Source organism: Anopheles funestus, chromosome 3RL (genome assembly GCF_943734845.2).
Source record: "Anopheles funestus chromosome 3RL, idAnoFuneDA-416_04, whole genome shotgun sequence".
NCBI lineage: Eukaryota > Metazoa > Arthropoda > Insecta > Diptera > Culicidae > Anopheles > Anopheles funestus.
The window spans coordinates 53,586,543-53,613,760 of record NC_064599.1 but is presented as its reverse complement, the minus strand read 5'-3'; the positions used below and the strand labels follow the sequence as shown (position 1 = coordinate 53,613,760).

Sequence of the window (27,218 nt, the reverse complement as noted above, 5' to 3'; positions counted from 1 at the left end):
AAATTGTACGCGAAACAACTAGAATGTAACATAAATGTATCATGGAACATGTGGTCCTATTTTTAACGGAATAATTTGAAACAACGTTTAAATTTAAATTGAATGAAAAATGTCCATATCTTAATCCCATAGTTCACTATGCATGCGTAGGTTGAGAACGCGCCCATATATGCGACACCAAAAGTAGCGTACATCGATCAAACAATATTAAAAACAGCAGCAGCATCATACACCATTGATTCATGCGAATATGACTGTAAATATCATTAAAATTAATCAACCTTCCATTGTGAAATTGAACTGCATTGCAAAATAAAAAATTTTCTACCAGAAGCCAAGTGCGTAACATAAACCGAGCCAATGTCAGAAGTCCATCACGGTTGTATAAACCGTGCTTTGTTCAACCAAGCTGTCAAAATGGGCTGAGACGTTTGTTTGTTTTGTTTCATTCGAAAAGGTTTCTTCACGGCAGACGGATGCTGTAGCGCACGGTTTGCTGGAGAGGAGATAAATGCCCCAAAAGTTCTAACAGAAAGAATCTATCGTGTAATTGCTTTCATTGAAGATAGTCGACTATAAAAACGAGCGCGTGTGGATTGTGTGCACTAATACCAAGCTGGCGTTTTCCAGCAAAACGGCAGTAACGGCCCGCGTACCTTTGCGTCTCCGCGTGAATTGTGTGTGCACAGGAGGCACATCCCGTGAACCAACGAAACGCCTTTTTGTTGGAAGCGAATGCTAGTGCGAAAGGTTTGTGAAGGGTGGAAAAAAATAATGTAACAAGTGAAGCGAGTGTCGTGTTTTGCGCGAATCAAGCAAATTGTCGGCGAAAGTTATTAAAGGATGCGCTTCCGGGAGGCAAATCACTGGCGCGGTTGCTGTTAGTAACAGTAGTAGTGATGATGGTGCTTTGGTAGTGGTGTAGTGTGTGGGGGTTTTAATTTGCTGGCACCTTGCTCGCTTCCCGTCACCCGTCGTGCGTGTCGGTGCGTGTTGATTACAACAGATCTGAAAGGGAAAGATTAGCAACGGAGCAGTAACTGACCTCCGTGGGTGTGTTTGCTGTGTGTGTGTATGTGTATATATGTCGCTGTAGTAGGCGTGGAAGTTTGGCGAGGATTTCCCGAAAGTAAAAAAGTGCGAAAGCACCTGTTTGGCATGGGCTGCTGATTGAAAGTGTGTCGTTTCCCAAAAATTTGCGTAAATCACAGTGCTTGTGCGGTGTAACAACCCTTTTCGCTACCGGAATAAAGCGTCAATTTCAACAACCCCGGGTGTAGTGCTCTGAATGTGTCCCGTTTGGTCCAGTCACCGGCTTCGGTACGGGTTTTCCCACTGTGGAAGGATGGAAAATTAAGCAGACCAGGCGAAACCGAAGTCCCACCGGAAGTGGTACTGCCTAGGTTTAAGTGTAGTGAGTGAGTAAGTGAGTGTGTGCGTGTTGTGTTTTTTTTGTGTGGGAGCCTGCCGTTTCATACGCTACAGAGGAACCTCGTGACGCAAACCGGCCCATCAACCAGCATCAGGGTGGAGACCGGTTTTTCCTGCATTTTCATTGACCCCTTGGAATAATTAGCAGAGTCGGCTGGGGTTTAAAAAAATGAGCGACATCATCGTAGACTACGGAAGCCTCCCGGACGATGTCCGGGAAAAGTTGGCTGAGCTGGAATTGGAGCTGTCAGAAGGTACGCATCGCAGGTGTTTGGTCGATTGCTTTGCTTGGGAATGCAGCATTTTGATTGCAAATAGCAAAGCAAACGGCCAAAAAGGGAAAAGTTTGTTTCACATTTAGAATGTAGAAACTCACACACACAGACACACACACATATAAACGCCCGAAAATCCTTCCCCCGAATAGGGAAAGCGCACGATGTATAGGGAGAAAATTTGCAGACGGATCGATATTTTAGTGTCAACTTTTGTTCTCCTGATTCTGCTCACCGGTTCTCACATTGCCGCACACTCTCACATGCTCTCCCATTTTCCTGTTCTGGCAAATAATCAAAGCAAACCGTTTTCCCGAATGTATCCCACTTTTCCGCGCATTCGTTAACAGTGCAAGGACCTTTTTTGGGGGGAAGAGATACCGGCCGGGACACTTGTTTTACTTTCTTTCCAAATGGAAGAACCTAAAGGGAAATGGTCGAGAGTATAAGGGCTCCCGGGCGAACACAAGGGTAAATGTCCTTCAGGAGAAAGAGAGAGAAAGAGAGAGAGAGAGAGAGAGAGAAGCAAACAAAATGCTTATTTTGAGCAGTCCATTTTTGGTGAAGGGTTTTCCTTGCCGCGTTTTCCTGCGAGAGCGCAATAGAATGTTTTTCTCATCATTTTTCTCTCTTTGTTGTCGGTTTTTACTTTTTTGGTTGTAATTATTTTTTTACTAAATGAAAATAGTTTCTGTTTCATTTGGTTTCATTTGGTCGTGCAATGTTCGCAAGTTGAATTATGCAAATACTGTAAAACGTTTTACAATACAATAGTTTTACAAGTGTTGATAAAAAATGTCTCATTGAAAGATGTACAAATTTTACAAGATTTGTCTTTGAATTTGGTAATAAATATTAGCATAAAACCGAATGGGGGTTGTCGGATTAGAACAAGGAAGTAACCAACGTAGTACATATTTGTAACTAAGATTACAAACGAAAACTACTTCTGATGTTTTGAATTTCCATATGCCTCCCCGTCTGATGTCATCTGCCATTAGATGTATTAAATTAGATACGATTGCCAGTGGACTTATCACACCGATTAACCGGGTACCTTTTATCCGGCTGTCCCATTATCCGTGCTGCTCGGAATTGACAGTTCCAAAGGCGAATTGCAATATTAACTGCAAACCGGTGATGGCAAGAAATAAAAACCACAATAGGAAACGATACAATTGACAAAAGTTCGACCAAATAGAACAGATTTATTTTGCAAAGTCCACTTAAGAATATTAACATTTAGCTTTAGAAAAAAAATTCACACCCATTACATACTAAACACTAATATTTGTCAATAAAAAGAATTGTGCCTATTATCCGTGATATTCGCTTATCCGGCGGGGCCCGAATCCCGATGAGCACGAATTACCGGTGTTACACTGTATTACAAAAATAATGTTACTTTTCTCATTGAATTTATGTTTCCCTAGTAGCTCTTTCTCTTAAATTAAAGATTTGTTTTTATTGCTTAAATGTCACAATTAAGCTGTTTATTTGTATTTTCATTACCATAGCCAAATAATTTACAAAACTTTCCTTTTATGTTTTTCCTTTATTTTCGTTATTTTTACTTCAATTATAAACGGTCCCTCTAGTGCTCTTTGCACGTTATCGCATTCAATTTGGCTGCATAAAGTGTTGGTTAAAACTTTTTCCATCCTAATTTCCTTTTCCCTGGGTACGAATCTCTCCGTAGCTACCATTCTGCTCTTGAGCGACTGTTGGTAAAAATTAAGCACGAGAATTGTTTGGGTAAGGTGAAGACCGAGCAATTGTACTGTGGCCGGAAATTGTTGAGAACAAAAGTATTTCTCCCTGTGGTCGGTGTGGTAGCGTGGCAGCGTAAACATAACTCTCTAATTGGAGTCGAGCAGAGATGTGCGAAAGTAGGAAACGCAAAGGTCACCTCTTCCACCGAGTTTGTCGTTGAAGGGTAGTTGGTTCCGTTGGGTTTTTTGTCTTGTTGCAAAAGATGGCTCACCGGCTAGGAAGGATGCTAAATGGACTCAGTGATGAGTTGGTTTGAAAGCAAAGCACTTTTTAAAAATTAGTTAAATTTTATACAAACAGTTCGGAAGTTTTGTAATATGCTATACTGTTTGACAATAAAGAGGTAGATGTCCGCATTATTTATTAGTGAAAATTTTGATTCAACTCAATCTAAACTTATGTCAACAAACTTTCTTAGATAGGAATAAATTTTTGAATTCCGGTGGGACAAGCAAAAGATTGTTTATTAAGAGTTTCTTTGTTGGATTTATTATTATTGAACATGTCTAAGTCCTATATTTTACTTTAATTTAAAAAAATGTGAACTTCATAACAAATTCTGCAAGTTTTTTTTAGCCATTCAAATCACTCCGAATTGAAATCCGTATCAAAATCGACACCCGACATGAAGCCCACTGTTCGCTGCGTTAATGTACAAGCGACACAGCAGTAAACACTGCATCCAGGAAAGGGGTCTTGTTGGCGGGTGTATGCGCCTTTGCCGAGTGCATCCTCTATGCGTGCCCATTTTGCAAACGTTGCCCAGACACAAACACACGCGGACAGATGCAATTGTGGTGTGGGCCATTCTGCAAGGCTCAACAACAATGAGCCAAAGGGGATGGCGAAGGATTGGCGAAAAGGGAAAGAGGGGGTAAGATTGTTGCGATAATGACTGTTTGTCTGACGCGGAAGATGCAGACGAGAGCAGATTCTGCACTCATCGTTGTCGTCGTCGTCGTCGTCGTCGCCATCGTTTGGCAGTGTCGATGAGTTTAAAATGGGTAGGAAAATGCAGCATAACAGAGCATAAACCATCGTGTCCCGCGTCTCGGGGTAGCTTTATCGTCGTCGTCATTGTCGTCTTGCCAGCAACAAAAAAAAATATTCCAGCATCATCTCCCCCTCGTTTTTCCCCCAAGACGAGAGAGATGTTGAGGAAGTGAAGCGAATTGAGTGGGCTCTTCTAGATTTGCACTGGCCGGTATCATCATCATCGTCGTCGTCGTCGTTGTGGTCGTCTTTTTTGCTGATGGTGGTAGTGCGATGGTGGTGATTCCACCGCATCATGTTGAGATGTACGCGTGCGCATTCATCCCACAGCAGCGGCACCGGCAGAACTACGGCAGCAAACAGTAGTGTGCAGCACGTCCGGAGGCCATTTACTGTGGCCACCTGCCAAAGTTGATGAACGTGCAAGCGAAGAGGCGGTTCACGTTCGAATGAGCGTTTCAAACCGCCATCGTGTGATGTTGACGTTTATTCGGCCGCTAAGAGGCAACAAAAAGTCTGCCTTGCCTGAGTGAGGGAATGGAAACAAAAAACTGAGAAAACATAATAATTTCCTTCTGACACCGGATCAGTGCTTTTCGGTTCATACGCGAGACCAATAGGCCTGAACCGATTAACCATGTGGATGAGTGTTACATACATACATTTTTTTTGCTGTTGCTATAGTTTGCTTTTTCTTCTTCGTCGTCTTCTTCTGTCCAACCCGGTCCAGCAAGTCCGGTGGAGATGCTTATCCTTGAGGGTGTGTGAGAAGCGGTACGTTGTTGGACCGTCGTTTATTTGTTTTACCTTGAAGAAATAAGGCACCCAAGTTGTCCGAGTCCGAGGGTGTCTGCTTGCTAAGCAGCTTGAGCTACTACTGCGTTGTTAAAAGGACGAGTGGTCTGCCCCCGTGCGGCGTTGGGTAAAGGGGAGGCCAAACTGTCGAGGACACCGCACCGCAGCAGAGGTTGGCGGTACGGCAGATTGGCTAAAAAGTTGATGAGTCTTCAGATTCCGTGCCGTGGTGGACTTGCTGGTGTAGCGAAACGACGGATGGACGCCAACTTGTAGTACTGTTTGTAATGTAAGATCCAAACTTATTAGCGAAGCACTTCAAAGAATTCCTCCAGTTACCTTGACATTGTGGAGGAAACGTATGTTCCCATGGATGTGGCACAGGCGTTCGAGGCGATGTAGTTTTGTTTCAAAGGTAGTACTTTAAACTACAAATTGAAAATCATACACAATACTGCGTGAAATGATCGACAAACGGTTTTGGTTTGCTGGAATATAAAAGCTATGCAAAAAACTGGATAGCATCATGGGCTTGCGGGCTTTTTTCTTTAGTCTACAATACTAATATCTTGACTTGTAATAAAAATATATTACAAAGCAAAATTCTTTCAGAAAGAAGGAAGAACAGAACGCCATCAATAAGAAGAATGGTTTAAGAAGAGAATGGAATACCTGTACAATGTTTACCTTGTTTGTCGGATTATAGAGGCTGCTTAGAAATGACAGTTGACAGTAAATGTGATTTGACGTATTCGGTTAACCGGGCAAGGCGGAGTACTGATAAGCACGGATAAACGGGCTTCCTATGTAGGTGAAAAATTAATCGCAATACTCACATTCTTTGTCAAACGGACCTATGAGTTAATTTTTCCTGTCAAACAAAAAAAGAATTTAGTGTAATTGTTCTGTTTAAGCTTCAACTCGATAGTTGCCGACAAATCTGGACAACAAATCTGCTTACAACATGCAAACTATTTTTTTGCATTCAATTTTTATCTAAACCAATGCAAATATTAGTTCAGAAGTGCTAAGAATACTTTTTTCTCTACCAATAATTTATAACACACAATTCATTTCACGTTTTTGCCCCTAAAAGTTGCTATCTTTTTTTTTTATTTTTTTTTATCTCATGATGCAAACCTTCCTTTAGCCTAACGTTCGTCAAGGATGGAACGATAAGCCGAGGCTTAAATACAAGCAATTTTCACAATCAGCAGCAACCGGGGCGAAAAAAAGCATGATATCATCATCGATGCATTCTCATCGATAAGATGTCAAACAAACGTTTTTTTTGTTTTGCGTGACTGAACGCGAACCGTTCTAGCTGCTCGCACATCGTTCGTTTGGAGTGCAAACATTGCGCTAATGTCGAGTTTGAATATTTAGTTTTGGTGTCGTTTAAATTTTTTTTCCTTCTTATGTTTAAATCGATCAACAAATGCATTGCTGCTTACTTGGTTTGCGAGGCTGGTTTGCAGGAAATTCACTGCTTCCGGTTGACAGATATGGAATCGAATGCACATTGACATGACATGCTTAAAAATTCTCGGGTCCACCCGATAACAGCACCCTTCAATCGATTGGTGATTACGAATCCATCCTGCATTTTTTTTTTCATTGTTGCACATCTTCGTCCGTGTTTAATATGATGCAAGGATTATCGGCGATGGATTTAAAATGTAACGGCATCTCGCTTCGTGTACGAGTGTTTATGCAGCTCATCGCACGGCAAGTTCTGCTATAATATCGTCCGCACGCCCGAGCACACACACAGATCTATCATCAGGCGTAATTGGAGAAATGAATATTTACTGAACCGTGTTATTGAGATAATTGCTTTTCACGAGTATCAGCAGCAGCAGCAGAGGTGTGTGCATTACAAGGGGAGATTTTTTGTTCCTCCTCCGGCTGGGCCCATCACGCTCCAGGGTCGCCCACCGTGCCCGTGCAATGGATTGTGTAATTGGGGATGCGCTTTTTTCCTGTTTCATTTCATAAACTTATCACGATCTGTGTACATCGTGTTGGCCGTTTCGGTTTCTTACATTGCTAGAGCTGCGAGAGAAAATAGAAAAGCAAAGCAAACCGAGTGCCGAGTTGAATCGGATAGATCGGTTTAGTTTTGTTAGCTTAATGCGCGTTTGTGAAGAAGAAAGATGAAGTTTGTAGTTGGGTTTAAAAAAGTTTAGCAATATTATTTTTGTGTGCTTTACAGGTTTGATCACCTTTCCAAATGCAATCGAAGGCAACAAGTATGTAATGCACCTGAGGGAAGCGTTGAAGTTGAAGTGATCTTTTCACATTCGTTATTTGAAGACATCATTTGTGATATGTTTTTATCTTGCGATTTTTAATAATTTATGCGATGGGAAGTAATCGAATAATGATTGTTCTTTTTTTTATTTAACATATAAATTGTGTTCTTACGTGCAAACGTTTGAATTATAGATTTGAATTCAACTTCATGTTGGCAAAAAAATATGATTATAATTTTTACACTATCCTGGACACGGCACCAATGTTGATCGAAGGGAGTTTTTAAAAGAGACTTATTTTTTTGTCATTAATAATTGTTTTACATGTTAATTGTAAAGTAACGTAAAAAAGACATACAAAAAATATATAGAAGTACAACAATTTTTTTTGAACATTTTCATTTATTGTTTAATATTTGTTATAAACGGTTTCCTTGGAAGTAGATTTGTTTGTTAGCAACGTTTGTTTGCTCACTTTCGGTTCGTCATGTATATGGGTTAGATTATTTTGCGGTTGCATCGATAGCTTTATCTCAAAACATTCGACCGATAACGTCAAAACCCAATATTGGATCGTAAAAAAAAGAACACACATTCAAACATTTTCCATGTGTCACGGACAGTGTCCGATAAACGTAAAGGGGTAGGTAATCGTGCATTCTACTAAACGAAAAAGATAAATTTTCCCACCAAAAACCCTTCGCTTAAACACTAAAGTTCGGTAATCTCTGCCTTCCCGGATATTCGCCAAACTATCACAATCCTCCAAGCATCCACTTTTCGTAACAGAAACGAAGCGAGCATGTTCGAAGAAAATCAAGCTTTATCGTAAGCCAAACAAAACCGAAACGAGGGCTTGAACTTTTAGATAGCCCGATTTAAAAAAACGGGGTTCCGCGCATTATCGTCGTATCGAGTGAGATGTTTCGTGGTCAAAACCTGGGCCATTTTGACCCGGGAAAAAATATGGAAACATGCTTTGGATGTTTGCGCGTTCTTATCCACAAACACATTTCATTACCAATCGAGTGTGTCCGTTTTGTGGTTTGTCTTGCTATCGCCAAGAGAACAGAAATCATTTGTGGATAGAAAGAAACTGGCAAACGGCAACGGCATAGTCCGAAGATGGTCCAATCGGTAATTGTTGAGCAAAAGGGTTTTTTTTTGGCCTCGATATATCGGGCCGGCTGAATACTGATAGCCAATGCTGCTGTGGTTTTAGACCGTGTGCTTGGTTGAGCAAATAAATAAAATCCTACACATGTGCTACCGGAGCCATATTTGGGTAGGCAGCCTTTTTCAGGAGCAACTTTTTTTTCGGGAGACATGTTCGCTGGTGTCATGTTCGTCCGTCTTTTTCCGTCCGTCTTCGGATATATGTTGGCGGAGACACTTTTCGGGCTTCGTCGCCGACACAGAAGCAAATCAACATTTATGCTCGACTGTCATAATGCCAATAAATGATATTTGAGCGAACTGGTTTGTTTCAATTAATATTAATATTTTTGATTTTTTAAAGCTAATTACCTCACAGTACAATTGTTTAATATTTCTACTTTTAGATTTCGTGTGCTGTTTTATTGGTACTAAAATATAGTTTTCAACACTAATCTTAAACCTTTCATCAGCAGTGTTAGATAATTATGTGTTCGCTTGCTTGTCTAGCGTCAACCACATCCATCCAGCGATTTTTCCTTTCATTTTCAAACAACGGAGACATCGTGGATATGTGCGATGTCAAAGATTGTGTTCATATTTTTAACATAAATTAACTCTCGACAACCTTTACGGGTGTTGATGGAACACATATCCCGACCGCTAATGCGGGGGACACCTTTGAAACGTCGCAAACGTCTCATCACGCGCTTCCACGTCAAATGCAGACGTGGCGTGCAGGCGTGCTTTTTACTTCTTCTCCTGTCCCGATAGCTATTATTTTCTCAACGCAAACACATTTAAGATATGTCATGTTTGATTAGAAAAAAATGCTTTCATAAAAACGGATACGAAAAACGTTTGTTGGAGGAAGAGCTTTTTTTATCCGCTGCATTTATTTCTTCTGTTCTAGTGCGTGTGTGGCGGTCGGTTTTGTAGGTCGGCAAAGGTACCGTTTGACAAAAGGTTGCTGTTGTATGGTAAATTTACATGCACCATGGTTTGGTTGCGTTTTTTTTTTGTTGTTGTTGCACATGTTGCTCGACTTTTTATCGTTTTGTGACCACCAGCCGTTAGGTGTCGAACCAACGTTTTTGGTATCGCTCTGTCCCTTCGTAGGGCATTGGAAGGGGTCACACAGTCATTCGACGCTATTAAATCGGATTGGGTCCCGTTTCAGTTGCATCGAGCATTGGTAGTGGTATCGTTAGTACAATGACGTTGGTCGGTGCATGTGTGTGTGTGTGCACGTATGTAGACACTTGATTCACCATTTCCGGCGATATTGGCCGAGGTGGCGTGTAACGGGAGATACCAAAATGTGTCACCAGGCAGAGGGCGCTGCTAGGGTTGCGCCTTTTATGTGTGGATGGTTTCGAATCACCTAACGCCTAATGGAAGTTTGAAACGGACGGTGGCCGGTGAAAGTGTTGTAGGACATGGATCAAAAGCGGGAGGGAAACAGACAGAAAGAAAAAAAAGAAAAGCATAGGAAGGTTTCGGACGTTTACGAGGTGCGATGAATGCATATTTATGTTGATCCAATTTCCACCAGCGTTGCAGTTTGCACGGTATCAAGCGAATGCAGTGAAGAATTTGCATACTGTTTTTCTGTGTGTTTTTTTTTTCTATTGTTTTAGGGTTGTTGGTATTTTTTCCCCTTTTTTCTATGAAGTTTTTGTACTGATTATCAGCTTTATTATTTACTTTATTTTATTCTGTTCCACATTTGTTTTCTTATTTATTGTTTTAAAGCTTTTTTTGCTGATATGTTTGTATCTCTTAGTTATGTTGTAGATTGTTTTGCTAAATGTTTAAATATTATTTTTTATATTTTTTAAATTTGTTTTTATAATTTGTTATTTGTATTATGTTTTTTTTGTTAGACTATTTGTAAGAGTTACGGACAGAATATTTGTTGTGCTAAATTGTTTTTTGTTAGTTTTAAAATATTTCGTTAGAGTTTCATGTAATAATCTAGAGGTACAAATTAATTTAATTGTTAGTTTAAAAAAAGATGTTAAAATATTTTTTTAATAATTCTGTCATAAATTAGTTTACAGTTTTTTTAAATTGCAATTCTATAGTTCGTGCTTTTAGTATCATATATCATTTGAAAGGTTAATCGAATCAGAAAGAAAAATGCTATCCCTATTGGTATTAATTTGTAAAGAACGTCGTGCCAAGGTGCTTATATGTCCACACGACGGTAGTGATGGTGACGCAAGCATGAACATTAGATTCGATCCAAACCGTTCCTTATCCGAGGGGTGAGAAGATGATCGAATTTGGACGTAAAATACCTGTTCGGTCTGCTGGCTTGTTGGTTCCGAATTTATTGATCGCTGGCAGACGAGTGTCATGTTACTCGATCGGTTTCCTTTCTTGGTGTACCTTCAAACTCAGCGACTGCGGGGGTTCATCGTTCAGCAAAATTAATCGGAAGTGTATGCGTCTGCCGGGCGCGAGTAATGTCGTAAGCCTTTCAACTGAACGGATTGTCCGTTGCGTTCGTGTGTTTCCTTCGCTCCCCTTTCAGTGTTGTCGTGTGTCACCTTCATCATCCATGAACGGAAAAAAGGGTAGTATTGGATTTCTGGTGCAGTCGGTTGCTTTTGGGGTTTTTGAAGTCAACTGAAACCTCCCACAGCTGTGCGCCCTTGGTTCGGCACGCCTCAACAACTGCCGGATGCAGTCATGTGCTGCGGAAGTGCAGCTCGAAGAAGGTAGATATGAAATCTAAGTCATCCGAGCGAATGGCACACTCTCCGGAAGAGTTGCACTTAAAGGTGATCATCATTCGATACACCTGGTTATCTGTGTGCGGGGTTATTGGCAGAGAAACGTCAAAGCTGACAGAAGAGCACAATATTGGGATCGACAGTTAGAGTTGCTATAATAAAAGTGAAATTAAACCGTGTTGTGTAGTAGGCGAATATCAAAACTATTGGCCTAATACATTTTTATCTAAAAAAAATCCCTTTTTTGAAGTACAGACGAGGACATCAAACAACGTAAAAGTTCGTATAATAAATTTTCCATTCGATTAAAAAGTGATCGTTTGGTAAGTCCATTTCGCTTTTCGATAATTTACTGTCAAAAAAAATATTTTTATGTTTATACACTCAATCATTTTTAATAACATTCAAAATCATGATGTTTTTTTCCAAAAGACAACGTAAAATGTCTTTTGGAAAAAACACCTTTAAGAACTATACAACCTTGTCTAAACACACTCAGGCTATCAAGAATAGACTCTTCAGCATAAGTCAGATTCAAAATAAATTATAAATCTCTTTTAAGTTTGTTAAACAATTTGATGCAATAATTTAAATAATACCATATTTAAAAATCTATTTTAATCACCATGCTTTGTCGACATCACATGTTTTCAATATTAAAAAAAATCTTCAACAACAAACTTTCCCGCAACGTGAAGCGTTTTTCATTCATTCATAAAAAGAGGCACGCTTCTTGGGCGAATTGATGAGGTGCGACTTGAGACACACCTTTCTCGTGGTATAACATTAGCATGAGTTGTGTGTGTCCCGCAACAACAACACAAACTGTACCAAAGCCTCTACAATGGTTCGCTGCTCGTCATTTGGTCGTTTGTTGGTTGATGTTTCTTCCTTTGCTTGTCAAAATCGTATGCAAATGTACGCACTGTTTGTGCGTATGTGTGCAAACGAAGACTATTTAAATGTTAGCTTCTGTTTGCGATGTCGCGCATCAACACCAGCGTCGTGTGTCGTTTTGGGGTTCCTGTTGTGGTTCATTTATGAATTTTAAAAATTTAAAAAAAAATATACAAACCCGCATTTTTGCGGCAACGCGCATATATCTCCCGATGGATGCGGGGTGAATCTTATGTTTACCAAACTATGACAATGACACAATTTGGCGATCGGCTGTACATGGTTCTTATGTCATCGATGCTACTACAATCCAAATTCCTCTCCCCCGCCAGTACATGACAGTTGAATGTGAACCAACCTCTTGCGGCTTTCGGGAGGTGTGGAAAAATGGCGGCAATGTTTCCCGCTTTCGAAAAGGTGTTTTGGCAGCTGACAAAATGTTAGATATTCGGTAACAGCGTACCGTAGCAAAATGGAAATAAATTGTTGAGCGTACCTAACGGATGAAATCTGCCAGAACGTACCCTGTGTACCATTGTGTACGGTGGCGTTAATATTGGTTCTTTGTGTTCCATCGATACATGGGATGTTAGAATAAAAATTGGGGAATTTTTTCTTCTTCTAACAAATCGAAAAGAATTCTATAGAATATGTGTCCGACCTTATGTATGCGAAGCAGTGAGGCTGAAACAGCATCGCGAGTGAGAATTCGGCACGGTGCTAGAAAATATGACGCCTGAAGCGGCAGCAAACGGTTGACAAAAATTGGCTTCACCCGATTTTTGGGATAGACTTTCGTTCACTTGTGTGCCAATATGTTGGTATCGATTTATTTGCGCATGAACAGGCTTCATACAGTGAATGGAGTATGTAACAGCGTTTGTCAATTTACCTTTCCTTTCCATTTGAGTGACAAATGTGTGTCAGGCAATCGAGAAGAATGAATAAATAGCAGAAAGGTTTTTATTTTCAAAAGTTTTTATAAAAGGAATTTCAATGAATTGAACCGTTAAAAGTACGGAAATTTTTAATAAATTCTATTAGAATTGTTTTCTTATCTAAAACATCCTAAGTATTATTAGTAATTGATTATTTTTAAACACTATAAGATTCGGGGTAGATTCAATAGTATTTCATGGCTGCAGTAGAACCATAGTCGAACATTTAAATATTTGAGATCTTGAAGATCATAATCCCGATGGAGTTATCTCTACTTTTACCAATCTGTATCAATTGATATCAACATCTGTGCTTGTGTTGACTCAATGCCAATTTGTGCAGAAATGTTTTTGTGTGTACCATCATAACTATAAATATTATTCGTCTTTAGACATTAACATTAGGTGTTTATCATTTTGTTTGATAACTCCTAAGAATTACACTTTTCCTACTTCTGATCTCTTTCATCTGAAATATCTATACATGAAGACAAGACTCTATATTTATGTAACAAAATGTAAAAATATCTTACAAGAATTTTGCTAAATTTTTAAGCTCCTAAGTATTATATATTTTCTAGAATTACTGGCCTGCGGTGGGATAACTTTCCGGTTATATATTATGAGCTCGTTTCGAAAGTTATGAAGAAATCAATTCATTTAATATCTTTATTGGACAACATTATTGTTTTTTTTATTTTTTATTTTTCATCATCTGTTACCATTCTATATGACAGCTAATATAAAAATAAAACAATCAAATAGGACAAACAAAATCATGGAAATGCAAATAATAGCACCTTTAAAATGTATGCCCTCATCGATCGGAATTCGGTTCGCTTCCATCTCTCTCTCCACATGAACGTGAAACACCAAGCTGTGAAGCATATAATTTGCTTTTTCGCCGCTAAAAACTAACATCATTCCATTGCGCGTTTACGCACATTACCGAATGTGTTTGGATTCGCTCACGCTCCCACTTCCGATTCATATAGCGATCCGAGCGATCGCGATGTAAGTCACCCAGTTACGGGGTTTTTGAAAACTCATTGAACTGCAACGCCACTGCCTGATGGTTGGTTTTAGTTTCGTTTCCGCTCGAAAGCTTCATTTCGCATCGGTGGAAGCTAAGCCGTTGGAGATAGGTTAAGGGTTTTGGATTGTTTTTTGTTTTGCATATTTGGGTTACATTACTTTAGATTTTTTTTTGGTGCAGTCGAAGATCTTACGCGCTGGAAATGAGATGGACACAAAACCAATAACGATCGATCGATTCGGGTTCAGTTTCTTTGTGCTGTACGTTGGGTGGAAGTTTTTTTCCATGTCCCATCTATTGGTAACCTTGGACCATGAACACATTTAGGGGAAGGTTAGCGTATGCATATCGACATTTCGCAACGGTAACTATTCGCCCGTTTCTTTCCTAGCGTTTATGATTAGTTTAAGTTCGATTTTTATTTTAGGTCGGAAGTAGGCATGCTAATGTTGGAAATGGAAACAGATCCATGAACTGATAGCCCCCACTCACCCGACATGCTGATGGTTTGACCTCGTTCGGGTATAAAACCGATCGAGCAGCTAAGAAACAGTGAGTCGATAAAAAAAGAAAACTCGATAGCCGCTTCCGGCCATTGCAGCGAAGGTAAAGTATTGCTGAAAAGAACGTGGTGCATAAGACCGTAGGCAGAGGCTTTGCATTAGCATGTAGCGCCCGGTCAGAGATGCCAGCACGAATCAGCACGGTCTGTTTGGATATGCGGAGAAGAAAACCTGTTCCACCGAAAACTCACCACCGAGCGGAAGGGAATCTAAGGTCTGGATAGAAATAAAAAGAGCCTTTACTGTGAGACACACTCCCAAACAAACCGGTTCCTTCCTTTTAGCAGACCAGGTGCCTCCAGAGCGAAAAGCAGTGGACGGTGGATTGTACTTTTTTTTTCTTTTCGCTCGCTCTTCAATGTTTCGTTTTCTTTTGGAACATGCCTTCGGGCGTTATGCTTCGATTGTGAACTTTGTGAAGATGTCGAAATGCCGTGGGTATAGCGATTAGCCGTGAACCAGCTGGAATGAAATCGAAATTGGTCTCCACCGTTGCTGGTTGATACGCAGCGGAAAGCGCTTGTCGTCGTAGGAGAATTGCTGTGGTGTCCCTGCCAGTCGATTTTTTGGGGATTGAGAAAGGATAAGATCATCTCCAGCAAGAAAAAAAGCTGTTAGCATGCGTCTTTGCCATCGGGATGTATTTAAGGCAGAACCAAGTAACATACGGAAGGCGGAAGACAGCGCAAATGTACCTTAGCATCATTATTCCAGAAACGTGCTCGAAAGCATTTTTTACGGAACCGACGAATGTATGAGTGTAAATATGGCATAAAATCTTCTGAGTGAAGTTTGTGGTGTGCCGCACCAAATAAGACGGTGTCTGCTTTTGTTCTTAAAGTGCAGCACCAAGAGCAATGGACTTGTGACTAATCCTTTCAAAACAGCTCTTTTTTATGAAAACCGCCCTTTTGGCAGTGTGGAAACCGGGGAAAAAAAATCTATGGCACTTGGATTGCCCCCAAGAAAGGTTGCTTTGCACCGTTTTGAAGCTTATCAAACGTCGTCAATGTCAGTGTCGAATGGTGCAAGCCCATGTAAGCACGCGCATAAATCTTAATAAGCGTGAATCATCAACCGAAGGCAGATGCGAGTTGTGCTGGATGTGTTTTAACAACATACTGTGTGACGAATGGTACGTGCGAAGAAACCGTTTGCCGAAGAGAATGTTTTCCCCCAGCGTTGTGGAGGATTTGAAAGTCAGATTAAGCGAAGACAACACTCCACATTTCTTGTGCATTGGCAGTGGAGGGTACACTTGCAGATGCTTATGCAGCGCCGACAGTCGGCTGTGATTTTGCTTGACGTTCTGCTTGCTCTTTTTGACACCGTGCTGCACACTGCCGTGTTCAATGACACTGATGACTTATATGCATGTGTTCGCTCGCGTGAGATGCGGTGAACCGAAACTTCATTTAACCTAACTGGCCCTAATCTTAGCGCGAACCATGGAGAGATGGGAAGACTTCTTTTTCGGTGGGTTGTTGTGTGAATAACGGGCAGCAAATTAACGTTTGACTGATACTGTTACGATGTGGTATCTTGTAACGACATGCAGTGGGCACTTCTTGGGTCTTTATTTCCAACAATGTTGTCTATTGATGAGAAACGCCAATACTTTGAAGATATTTCAAGACTTGCTTAAAGGTTAAATGATTATCAATTGTCAAATTGCAACTATAACGGATTTGTTTTCAAAATTTAGTTTTAATTTTATGTAGTTGCATTATTCAGTTATAAACATTGAGGATATGTTTGTATGCTCCAGGAATCCTCAAAACTTCTTATGGTGTTATGTCTTTACGCCATCACTCGCTTCACTTACGAGTACAATAAAACTCTGAGCTTCTTCTTCCTTTGCCTACTTTTAATTATCAGAAATTGCAAGAGACGAATAAGTGTCTCAGAAAATGAAATTTTTGTGAAATTGTCCAGAATATCCATAAACTCCAAACTGGTTCGATTAATATTTTAAAGATGTGGTTACTAACAATATAGAGTACAGGTAGTCCCCGAGATACAATATTATAGCGGACCGCTGAAATCTAGAAAATTCCGCAAATCTCGAAATTCTGAAATGTCGGATCTCAGTGCAATTTCATTTCAAATTAATAGTTATAGAATCAACCCCATTCTTTGTTCTTAATATATTCCGCTTTTTATTAGATTTTTTAAAGGAACAGACATTTACAAAAATATGAAAAAACTATTAATTAATTAATTTATTTATATATCATTGTTAAGTTGTATTGTCACTCTCAAAAGTGTATTGGTTTAGTTTGATTCGAAGACATTTAAAAAAAATTAGCTTATCTCCTTAAGTTTTTTTGCTATAAAATCTCTGAACTGTAAAATTTTAAAATCCGGATATCTGTGTAGCGAGGTACTGTCTGCCTCGGGGACTATCTGTATTTAAACTGCGTATTAATGTACTAAGTATACTACCACACGCTATAAACGTTGTTCTACGTATGTGTATGTATATAGATGCATGTCACAGTGACAGATCGAAAGAGTTGCTATCCTCTGTTTGGATCTCTATTTATCTTCAACAAATAAAGATGTTCTTTGCAAACCCAGTTCATTATTACATGCTTCGTAGATTTTATATACACTTATTCTTTGTATAATTGCCTATCATTATAAGTTTTATTTGTTATAATAGCTCCAGTACATACATTTAGCAATTTTTATGGTTTGCAAACATCGTTTAATTTTTGAATTCTGTTTAATTCGCTATACACTTTATCATTTGTGCGTTTTTCTTTTGGTTTTCCCCTTTTTTTAATAATAGCGAAAGTCATTACGTAAATTCACTTTCCAAATTATAATTCAAAGATAAGATTTCTTCCTTGTCAGTAGCAGTGAATTAGCATTATTCCACCCCCGTTCTCATATCACCTGTAGCATGTAAAATAATATCTGACCTCATTTCAGGCGCATGTTTACTTTCGTGTGTTGTTTGCTGGTTTTCAACTATAAAATTAACCCGAACGGTTTTGCGTAACGGGCTTTGGTCGATGGTGCAATGGCGTCGACCAGACGCCTCGTCACTGTTACTTACTGTCCGTTACATTGCATCTAATGCAGTAGTGCAGTCGAGTGTTGCACTTAACCCGTTTCTTTCCCTGCGCTTTTGTCCCCGAAGCGAGTTTAACCAACGTATTGATACCGTGCAAACGAGAAACGTACGAGAAGCCGTTGACATTTTGTTGCATTTCCTCACCCCTTTGGCAGGTCTTTAGTTGAATGCTCTAGGAGGATTTAGAGGATCGATTTGCTTTGTTTCATCGCCGATCGTACATGGTTGCGCTGGTGTTTTAGCTGGGTAGGTAGACCTGTTAACAGGAAGCCGAATGCCCGATCAAACTGCTGGAAATAGGGGGGTTCTGTAGAGGATCAGATACTTTACGAGTTTCGATTAAGGTGTGTTTGCTTGGGGTATTTTGCACTTGTTTCATACTGAAGGGAGCAACTGGATATTGTCGTGTTTCTTAGGAGCAAGATTTTATTTTCTTCACTTCCTGCTTCACTGCATAACAAAGTCTCGAAGTGGAGGCTGAATTGGCTACCACTGCAAGCAGCTGGTAACTTCCCCATATTCCATTTAAAATGCTACGGAAAATGGCAATGGGATCTTAAATATGTTCCAGCCTTATGCACCGACATGTGTGCGTGTGGCGGTGAAAGATTACAGTGTGAGCGATTGCCTGCGTATGACTCTGCATGCGTGAGTATTCCGTGTTGTCGCATCCGATCATATGCGTTACACTTGTCATTGCTCATTTTTTGTTTTTGCTGTTAAAACGCGTACACGTGTGTTTTTTTGGTTATTCATTTCACAAACCCTTACCCACAGATCCGTCATGTCCTTTGTCCTTGCAGGCCCAGGAAATGTTACTGCGCTTGCTATGCATATGCATCCATAAACGAGAAAACACCCGAACATTCGGTACACATTAGCTCCAAAACGTGTGCATACATTAGCGCAGGAAGTAGCCTCGAAGAAATGTGTTATTATGCGAGTTGTTTTTTTTTATTTCGCTTTTCGTTTTCATATTTCATGTGTTTTAATTTGAGCATTTTTACAGGGCGTACATAATAAGTCTAGTTTTTTTCTGGTTGCTCAACCTGCCTTATTAAACTGGTGCAATAACTATGAAAAAATGTAACACATCCCGAGGGCCTCGTTGTTTTCCAGCTTGCATTCTGTTCCGTACGAGGAGCTAGTTCATTTTTTATTGTGACACAATTTGTCACAGACTGCGTCGTTGTAGACATTGGTTCTGCGTGATCTTACTTAGAGACAAGGGAAATATTTGAAAAATATCTTTAGTGTAGCAATGCGTTTATCATAATGTTCAACCCAACATTTGTAATAAAATTCATTCTTGTCTGTCAACAATGTTTTTATATGTCTTTAAGCATGCAAAAGTCATTAAAAGATAAAATTTAAATAAAAGTTAAATCAAAGAAAAATAGGCTTAATTTTAGTTGAAGATTTTTTAAAATAATTTGTCAAATTTGTTATTAATTCAAGGTATGGATTATATTAAATTTTTTAAATAAAATTACAATTACAAATCATCCCTCCCAAGCGACATAATTAGTAAATTTTTGTAGCTCTAGTTTGTATGAACGGAATTCGTTGCTGTTTAAACAATTCTCACCAATCTCACTTCGCGAAAACATTTGCGGTATTCTCCGTTTGGCATTTTTGTCTGTTTAGTTTTGTACGCTTAGCAAAAGGGTAAAGAAACGTGAGACTAGCGATTCGATTATTTGGCAGGACTGACGACCTCCACTGTGGCGGTCGGTGGAAGGTCTATTTTTAAAAACCTGCGTCCCTACTTAGCAATGCGGTTAGAACCAGCGAGAAGTTCCGCGGCGAACACTGGTGGCCATAAAACGATTAGCAAATCCATTTGGAAACTGCTCCCGTAGTCGCGCGTTAAATTCCCATTCCGTGTGGGGTGTATGCGAACGGGCTGCTCATTTCGCTTGGTTCTTGGTGCAGAAAGCCCGTTCGGCGGCTCTGTGTCCTATTGGCGACATTCAATTGCTCGTAAATCGTTTTCAAATGCATCTTGCTATGAGCGAGACCGCGGAGGGGAGAGTACCATGTGCGTCAAGGGCAGCGCACAAACGGAAAGGCAGAATTGTCGTGACTCGGGATTGACGGCATCGAAGAGCGACACCGCGAGATCTGAATGTGGCTCGCTGCTCAAGGCGCTTAGATTTCAAGGTTGGAATAAAAATGCATCCATTTGGAATGAGAGAGTACACGATTGTCTTGCGACAAAACAATTTCACAAACAACAGCTGGAAAGACACAAATAGTTTTTTGGTCAACGGATGTACATTCTACGCGCCCCTGACACTGAAGTGGAGCTGATGTAAAGAAAGGAAGTTGTTGTAAAATAAATCTGTTTACGGTTTTGGGGAGTTTCTAAGTCATTTTATTGCTGGAAGCGTCCGAACTTCGTCCGGAGATTAGCTAATTGGGTGGAGATCTGTTAATGGCAGTTTGGGCTGAGATAATTGTACGTCGAAACGTTCATTTACTGATCACCTTCATTAAATGTGTGTCGTGTGTGTCTTGTATAATTTGCTGTTTGTTTCATAATAACATTGTTTTTTCTTCTTTCTATCGTTTCAGGTACGTTTTGCACGATTATTCACACCGTTGTGAGACGAAGAGAGATTTATACGATTTGGAAAATAAGTATAATTATTTCTGAGGTTTTTAAAATACTGTTTTTTTGATTTTCTTCTCATTTTAAAGGAGGTCAAACTTTTAAGTTATATTTTCATATCACAATAAATGCCCGTACATTGAAACTCGCACTTTTGAGCTGGTGAAAGTAAAAAAGTATTAAAGTTCAATATTGCAAACTTTGTGAGGAGTTGAAGTTTTTGTTTGTTTCACGCGTTTCACTTTTAATGTTAATCACATCAATCACGCATGTACCGGCTGTAAAGTACCGTAATGTTTCATGCTTGACAGGATGTGGTTTATCCCTTTTAGGGAAGGTATCGGATGGAATCGATTCTCTTTGGTTGGTTGTCCTTGTTTTGTTGTAGACTTATTGCTTACCGATGATGTGAGACCGATAGGCATTCGTAGGTGGAAGATGATCTCATCAAAATCAACAGAAAACATACACACGTGTTCATATACGGGAAGATGGGGCAAGATGACCTCTTTTATAACTAAATGTAATTGAGCTGAAAAAGAATAAATTAGCTTATTAATATTAAATATCATATTTGTTTATAGTTATCAAAATAGTAAATATAAATATGATAATAAATTTTAAATATTTTTTTAAAAAATAATAATTTTTAATTAAAAATCAAGAAATACTTTGCATAAGTTTTTTACGTATCGAGCAACAAAAATTAATTCGCTACTAAATGACATTTTTTACGACCAATAAAACAATTTTTTTCGCTGTTAAACAATGAATAAATTGAATTAACGTGATAAAAGCAATTTTGTAATTTTTTTTTGTACAATTTTTAAGTCCGTAAAAGTTAGATATTAGTGCAAAATGTAAAATATTTCTTTTTGCATGGTAAATATTTATTTGTGTTCTAAGGAATTCCATTCTTTAATAACGCTTTTTGCTTGCATTTCAATCATTTCTGTGCAAAACCGGCAGCATAATATAACCAAGGTAACCAAGAGTCAGGGCAACCAATGCTGTTGACATTCCAACGGCAAAAGTGCACCGTATGCGTCGTAACTGGGGAAAAAAACGACGCAAAATGCGTCCACCATCACAAACAAAATGCGACCCGACGAGGTGAAAAAACTCTTGCTCGAGTTTGAGCCGACTGCCAGCAGATTCCAGCAATAATGCCGTTGACGTTCGCACCGTTCCATGGGCGTTGTGATCGATGTTGCCTAGAACCGTTATGCTTTGCCCACTTGAAGAAATAGAAACCAGAATAAAAACGCGACCTCCCGTCCATATCGATACACGACCTCAAACGCATTTATTCCATGAGTTCTCCCCTTGCAACCATCGACATGGACAAAAACCGGTGGGCTTGGGATAAGAAGGATAGAAAGAAAAACGTACCACAGCAAAAGTGGTTGGCTACTGGCGCAATGATGGTTCTGTTTGCCATTCGTATCAGAATCGTTGCATTTGTGTTTGAAGTCATACAGCAAAAATGGGAACTAGTTTGTGGACGGGTGATGTATGTGGAGTTCGTGCTATTTGATGGTTAGAAGACCGTCTGGCGTACGGTTCGGGCAACACTCTAATGAGTGCTTGTGGACAAATTTTACTGTAAAGACCCTCACGGGTGGAGCCATTTGCCGTATAGTTTGAAGGCGTAAATATAAAGCAATGGTAATTAACTGAAACCCTGTTTGTTGAAGGTCGGGATAGGGTAAATCCATCAACAGAATGTTCAACGGAATGTTATACAAAATAGTCCTTACTAAAATTTGAAGATTAAGAGTTCAGCTATGGAATTAATCATTACGATACTCTTTATAAAAAAAATTAATCATCAAATTATAGACACTTGACAAAAGCAGTGCCCCAACGACGCGGCAATCGTGTTTGTGACTCTTGTCTGACTCATCTCGTCTTCGGTGATTGCGGGCAAAGTTTAGCGAAAATAAAACCTGTCGGAATCGTCCAGCCGGAAATCGAGAGCTCTCGCCTCGCGATTACCTTTTGCCCCGTTCGTCCAACGGTCGGACCCGACCTTTTTTTGCTGTGCGTTGTGTTGTAACCGTTTTGCTGGATGTTTTGTTTTTCCTCCTGCCGTACTTCACGTTATTTGTACACTCTCGAGGTACGTTCACCTTACTCGAGTGTGCAATCCGCTCCAGCGTCGCCAACAACAACAACATCATCACATCAGCATGATTCATCAGGAGACGAACATCGGTTGAAGTTTCTTTGTTTGTGGCTCTGGTGGTCATTTGAAGGAGAAACCATTAGAGACATATCTTATAGCGACTCCCAGCGTATCGTACACTCAGCGACCATACTCTTGAAGATGGACGAGATATTCGTCTCGAGACGGTTCCCTGTAGAGCAAGAATGGAAGAGTCTTCCATGAGCTGCAGGCCCTTGCAGTGATTAGGCTCATATTGGCGAATTGGAAGAGTGCAATTCAGGGTAAAAAAAATCTACCAAACGGACAGCAGAACAAGAAGATTCTGCCAGATATCGATACACCGACCGTGCAACAGACAAAAGCACCGTAGTACGTTTACATGCTTCACAGGGTGATTCATGCAGAAAGTTAGGGCCGACGGAGCTTAGCGTTTTTGGTTGACTGAGTGGATTTGGTGTGCTAAAATTAAAATGTGATGCATCCACCGCGATGGACGGTGAACGAGAACGGTGCATAATAATTGGATGCACATCGGGTAGTCTGAAAGGAAAGAAAAACGAATAACAGGTAATGGAAGCATAGCGTACGAGTTAAAGAGAAAACAAAAGCCATTTAAAGTACGGTATGTGGCTCAGCTGTGTTCAATGGTGGAGAAAATAATAAGAATTTTTAGTTTTATCAGCAAAATTGGGCATCAGAAGAATAAATCAATAATTAGGCTTTCCGATTTCTGCTCAGGCTGCTTAACAATCAATGTTGATATTGAAGTTTAACGTTAGCTTTACGTGTCGACTCATTTGTATAAACGGTAACGTACGTCATATCAACAAGCCCGGTAGTGGACCGAAATCTCGTCTAGACAAGGGCCGCAATATATCCAAACAACGAATAATTGGCTAACATGGCGACCATGTTTGTTTGTTTGTTGTCATACAGTACTTTTCCTTATCAATTGGAGCTTTAGAAAAAAATGTCGCAATAATAAAATATTAATGTGCCTCCATTTTGGCATTTTAATTATCCAATTTTATATTAAAGTATCCAACACTTTGATACATTTTTTCACTGTGGACTCAAATAATGCATCGCAAAAAACGTACGATTCGATTGTCGCACCGAGTGTGGTGGAAAATTTCAATTAATCCACCCCGCTAGTGCTTTATGTTTTATGCAAAACAAAATGAACACCCGGCAACTTCTAGGGAGGAATCAATATTATATGAAATCACCATTTCGTTGACGTTGTCATCCGAAGCAATTTGGGTCACTTGGTGAGAGCAAATTAGTTGCCCCCCTCAAACGCTCCCAGGAGAAGCGAATCTCGACGGACGCAGGTGTGGAAAGTTATCGAAAACGATCGATAAAGCGATGCATTTTTATGGTACCAAAGCTTTCGGTGTCATAACAGATTCACTGTTTGTCATATCTCGCGAGGGATATTATGTTCGGTTGGTTACCACTTGGTTGGATTCAAACACAACAACAAAAAACGGCTCGATGTGCCACCTGGGAAAAGCTAATTCTTCTCCCCAACCCTTCAACAACTGGGGGAAGGTCCCCTAGTGCAACGATTTTCCCTTCTTTATCTCTATCGTCTGTAAGTGTACGTTTCTGTATGTGCCACACGCGAAAGAAACAAAGCTACTCGTTCACGCGTATCGGCGAGAGATTCTTTAGCTGAAACTAGGTCATATCTATTATTTATTTATTGGAGTTAAATTTTCTGATAAAAAGCAGTTTCTGCTGTAACCATGCTTGGATTGGATTGTAGGATTGAGTTTTGGTAGGGAAGTAAACGACATAGCTAGCACGTGCAAACATTTTCTGATATGGGAAATTTATAAAGAACACTCAGCAAGTTTCAGCAAAAGTTTGTAAAAGTTAGAAAGAGTGATGCTAAGCTTAGACAAATACCATCAGCCAACAGAAAACGTAGGTAATCTTTCATCCGAAATATTTTCTTTGTGGAAGTTGAGAAAGAAGCTTCTAGACAAGAATTTGCTTATGGTTAGTTTGTACGTTACGATAGTTTATGATAAACTTAATTAAATCAAATTTGTTATAAGTGTTTGTAGATAAAAAACATTTTTTTTTGTATTTTATTATAAATAATTTGTTCAGAACAACAGTAATAAATTGTGTTTTGCTTTTTTTCTTTCTTTATTTTGGCAAGTATACAAAATTTTAACACGACCTAAAATGACCTTTCTATCTATTATACAACATATGTAACCTTCTATGTTCGTAACACATTCCCCAATTTATAAACTTGACACTCAACGTTAAATATAACGGCGTAAAATTGTTTCTGTTTTCGTGGGTTTCCTGTGTCATCAAAACAGAACTGCATTCTGCATCGTCGACTGAAAAAAAAAACACACACAACAAATTACATTACATTGCCCCCCACGGGAGCGGGAATTTGTTTTTGACCAAGGTTTTCCACATTGAAATTTTATTTATCTCTTGACTGCGGTAAACAAGCGTGCGGGTGAAAATAGAAGCCAAAAAAACGCATAAACTCACCAAACTGCGCCAGTGGACTTGAGCGTGGTTCGTCGCAGTAGAACACAAAAATAAACCCCGTCCCTGCTCCTACCATGCACCCTGAACAGTTCTACAATGTTTCGGCTCTGTTGCTTGTGCTCAGTCTACCAGCGAGTCCCGTTTGACGCTAACGAATTTAGCAGTGAATAACGACTAGCTGGTGGAGTTATGAGAGGTGGGGAAGGCGAGGATGATAAGAGTGCGAATAACACTTTCCTTCTGTAACGGCGTGCCAACAAATCACACCCCAACGTCAATGTCAAGCACGCATTTGAGAGGGAGATAAAGCGAAGGGTCTGTCAGGTTCATAAATATTGGGCAATCGGCGTGAAGCATCCGAGACAGTACATTCACAATCCCAGAATAGGGAATTCGGTTCGGTGTCACAACACAGATCCTCTTGTAATCTTTCGTACATTTATCAAGTTGTGAGTTCGTCTGCTAAGAATGGTTTTCAGGTCAAGTGTCACCTATTTTAGAAAAGTTTAAGCTATTTCACTAAGCGTGTGCTAATGGAATTCTTATTCATTTCATTGATGGGAGAATGCAGCTTAACTCGTTTTGATTTTTGAACAAACATGGTGACGTTGACGAAAATCCCACTGTCAATTGTAATGTAGAACACTAAAAAACATATGCAGCACCACTGTAGCAATAAAAAATCTTAACCATATAACTACTGGAGATATAAATGATGAGATTGGTATGGTGGGAACACCTCCAGGTTTTCTATTATGTGGTATGTGAAAATCCCATAGCCATTTAGAATTTTTGTGCTGACTGTTGGAATGAAACCATTTAAAAGGGCTCTATTACATTAACTTCTGTTTCGAACAAAATTGATTTTATAGGTGTGGTGGACCCTGCTAGAGGTTTTCTATTGCGAGTTTTTTTGAAATGCTTATTTAACGACGTCGACCTTTTTTCACTTACTTGATGTGAGTTTGGGGAGCACATTAAGAGAACTGGACAATAATATCATAAATGACAAAATATAGAAAAATGTCCAGAAATAGTCCTAAAAATGGTTCCTAAAATTTCCTAGATTTGTACGCAAAATGATGTAACGGATGCATTTTTTTGTTATAAAACCTAGACCTTAAACAAGTTTATTTCAATGTCTATCTCGAAACTTACAATGAGTTTTAATGAGTATTTATTTACAATGCTACACAATTTCGGATGCAATTAGTGTTTGTAGGAAGGTAGCAGTGTTCCACATTTTATGGTGTAAACATAATTTCGAATCCGATACACAAACATAGCTGAGCTATATACACCGGTCAGCGAGAAGATGCATTTCTATCCGACCACCAGTACACACCATCGTGGCACAGCATTTCTATCGTAATCGTTTATCCGATACCCGTCGTGGAGGGTCTACGAGCTAGTTCGACCGGACGGGCCAAACTGAGCCAGCGACAGCGACGTGTAGCAGAGGCAACCAAATCACTTAACCGAATCTTCCGTTCCGGTAATTTGTGTGGCTTCCACAGATCCGCCAGAGCACGTCTTGAGCCGTGAATCAGCTGTGCTGAAGCTGGAGCTTCAATGCAACGAAGTGCTCGATGTGCTCGTACCAAGGCACGTCCGGGCATTGGATGGGGCGTGATTTTTCCCTGCATTTTGATTGCGATGCGAAGCGACCGCGGGAACGGATAATTCAAAGTCTTGCCGGACCTAAATCTCTTAATCGACACAGCTGGTTTGGCTAGTGCACACCATGTACGAGGTTTAATTTCTCGTATAAACGTTGGAAGATTGAAGTGAAGTCAATTATCTAAAGGCGAGAAAAACATAACAAACAAAAAGAGCTTTTGCTGACATCATTAATGGCGACGTGTGTAAGCTATGTTTTATTTTGGTCTACATTTTTACACTAATTTGTATTCACAGCACGTGCTCGTGTTCTTACGATATGATGGGGTGGTATCATACGAAGCAGTTTTCCGA

General features: G+C 39.7%; 1 protein-coding gene across 11 annotated transcripts in view; it reads left to right on the top strand.

The window, feature by feature from the left end:
- Positions 1 to 319: 319 nt before the first annotated feature.
- Positions 320 to 27,218, top strand: part of LOC125768756 (disco-interacting protein 2) — a 128,864-nt gene continuing 101,965 nt past the window's right edge. For 4 of the 11 annotated variants that reach the window (XM_049436817.1, XM_049436819.1, XM_049436816.1 and 1 more), the window contains exon 1: positions 320 to 1,685. Coding sequence is in view for 4 of the 11 variants with exons in the window: in XM_049436822.1 (XP_049292779.1) it covers positions 1,601 to 1,685 (85 nt within the window). In the remaining 7 variants the exon portion in view is untranslated. The remainder of the gene's footprint in view (positions 1,686 to 27,218) is intronic. The other 7 variants (XM_049436821.1, XM_049436820.1, XM_049436818.1 and 4 more) reach the window with 4 other exon arrangements.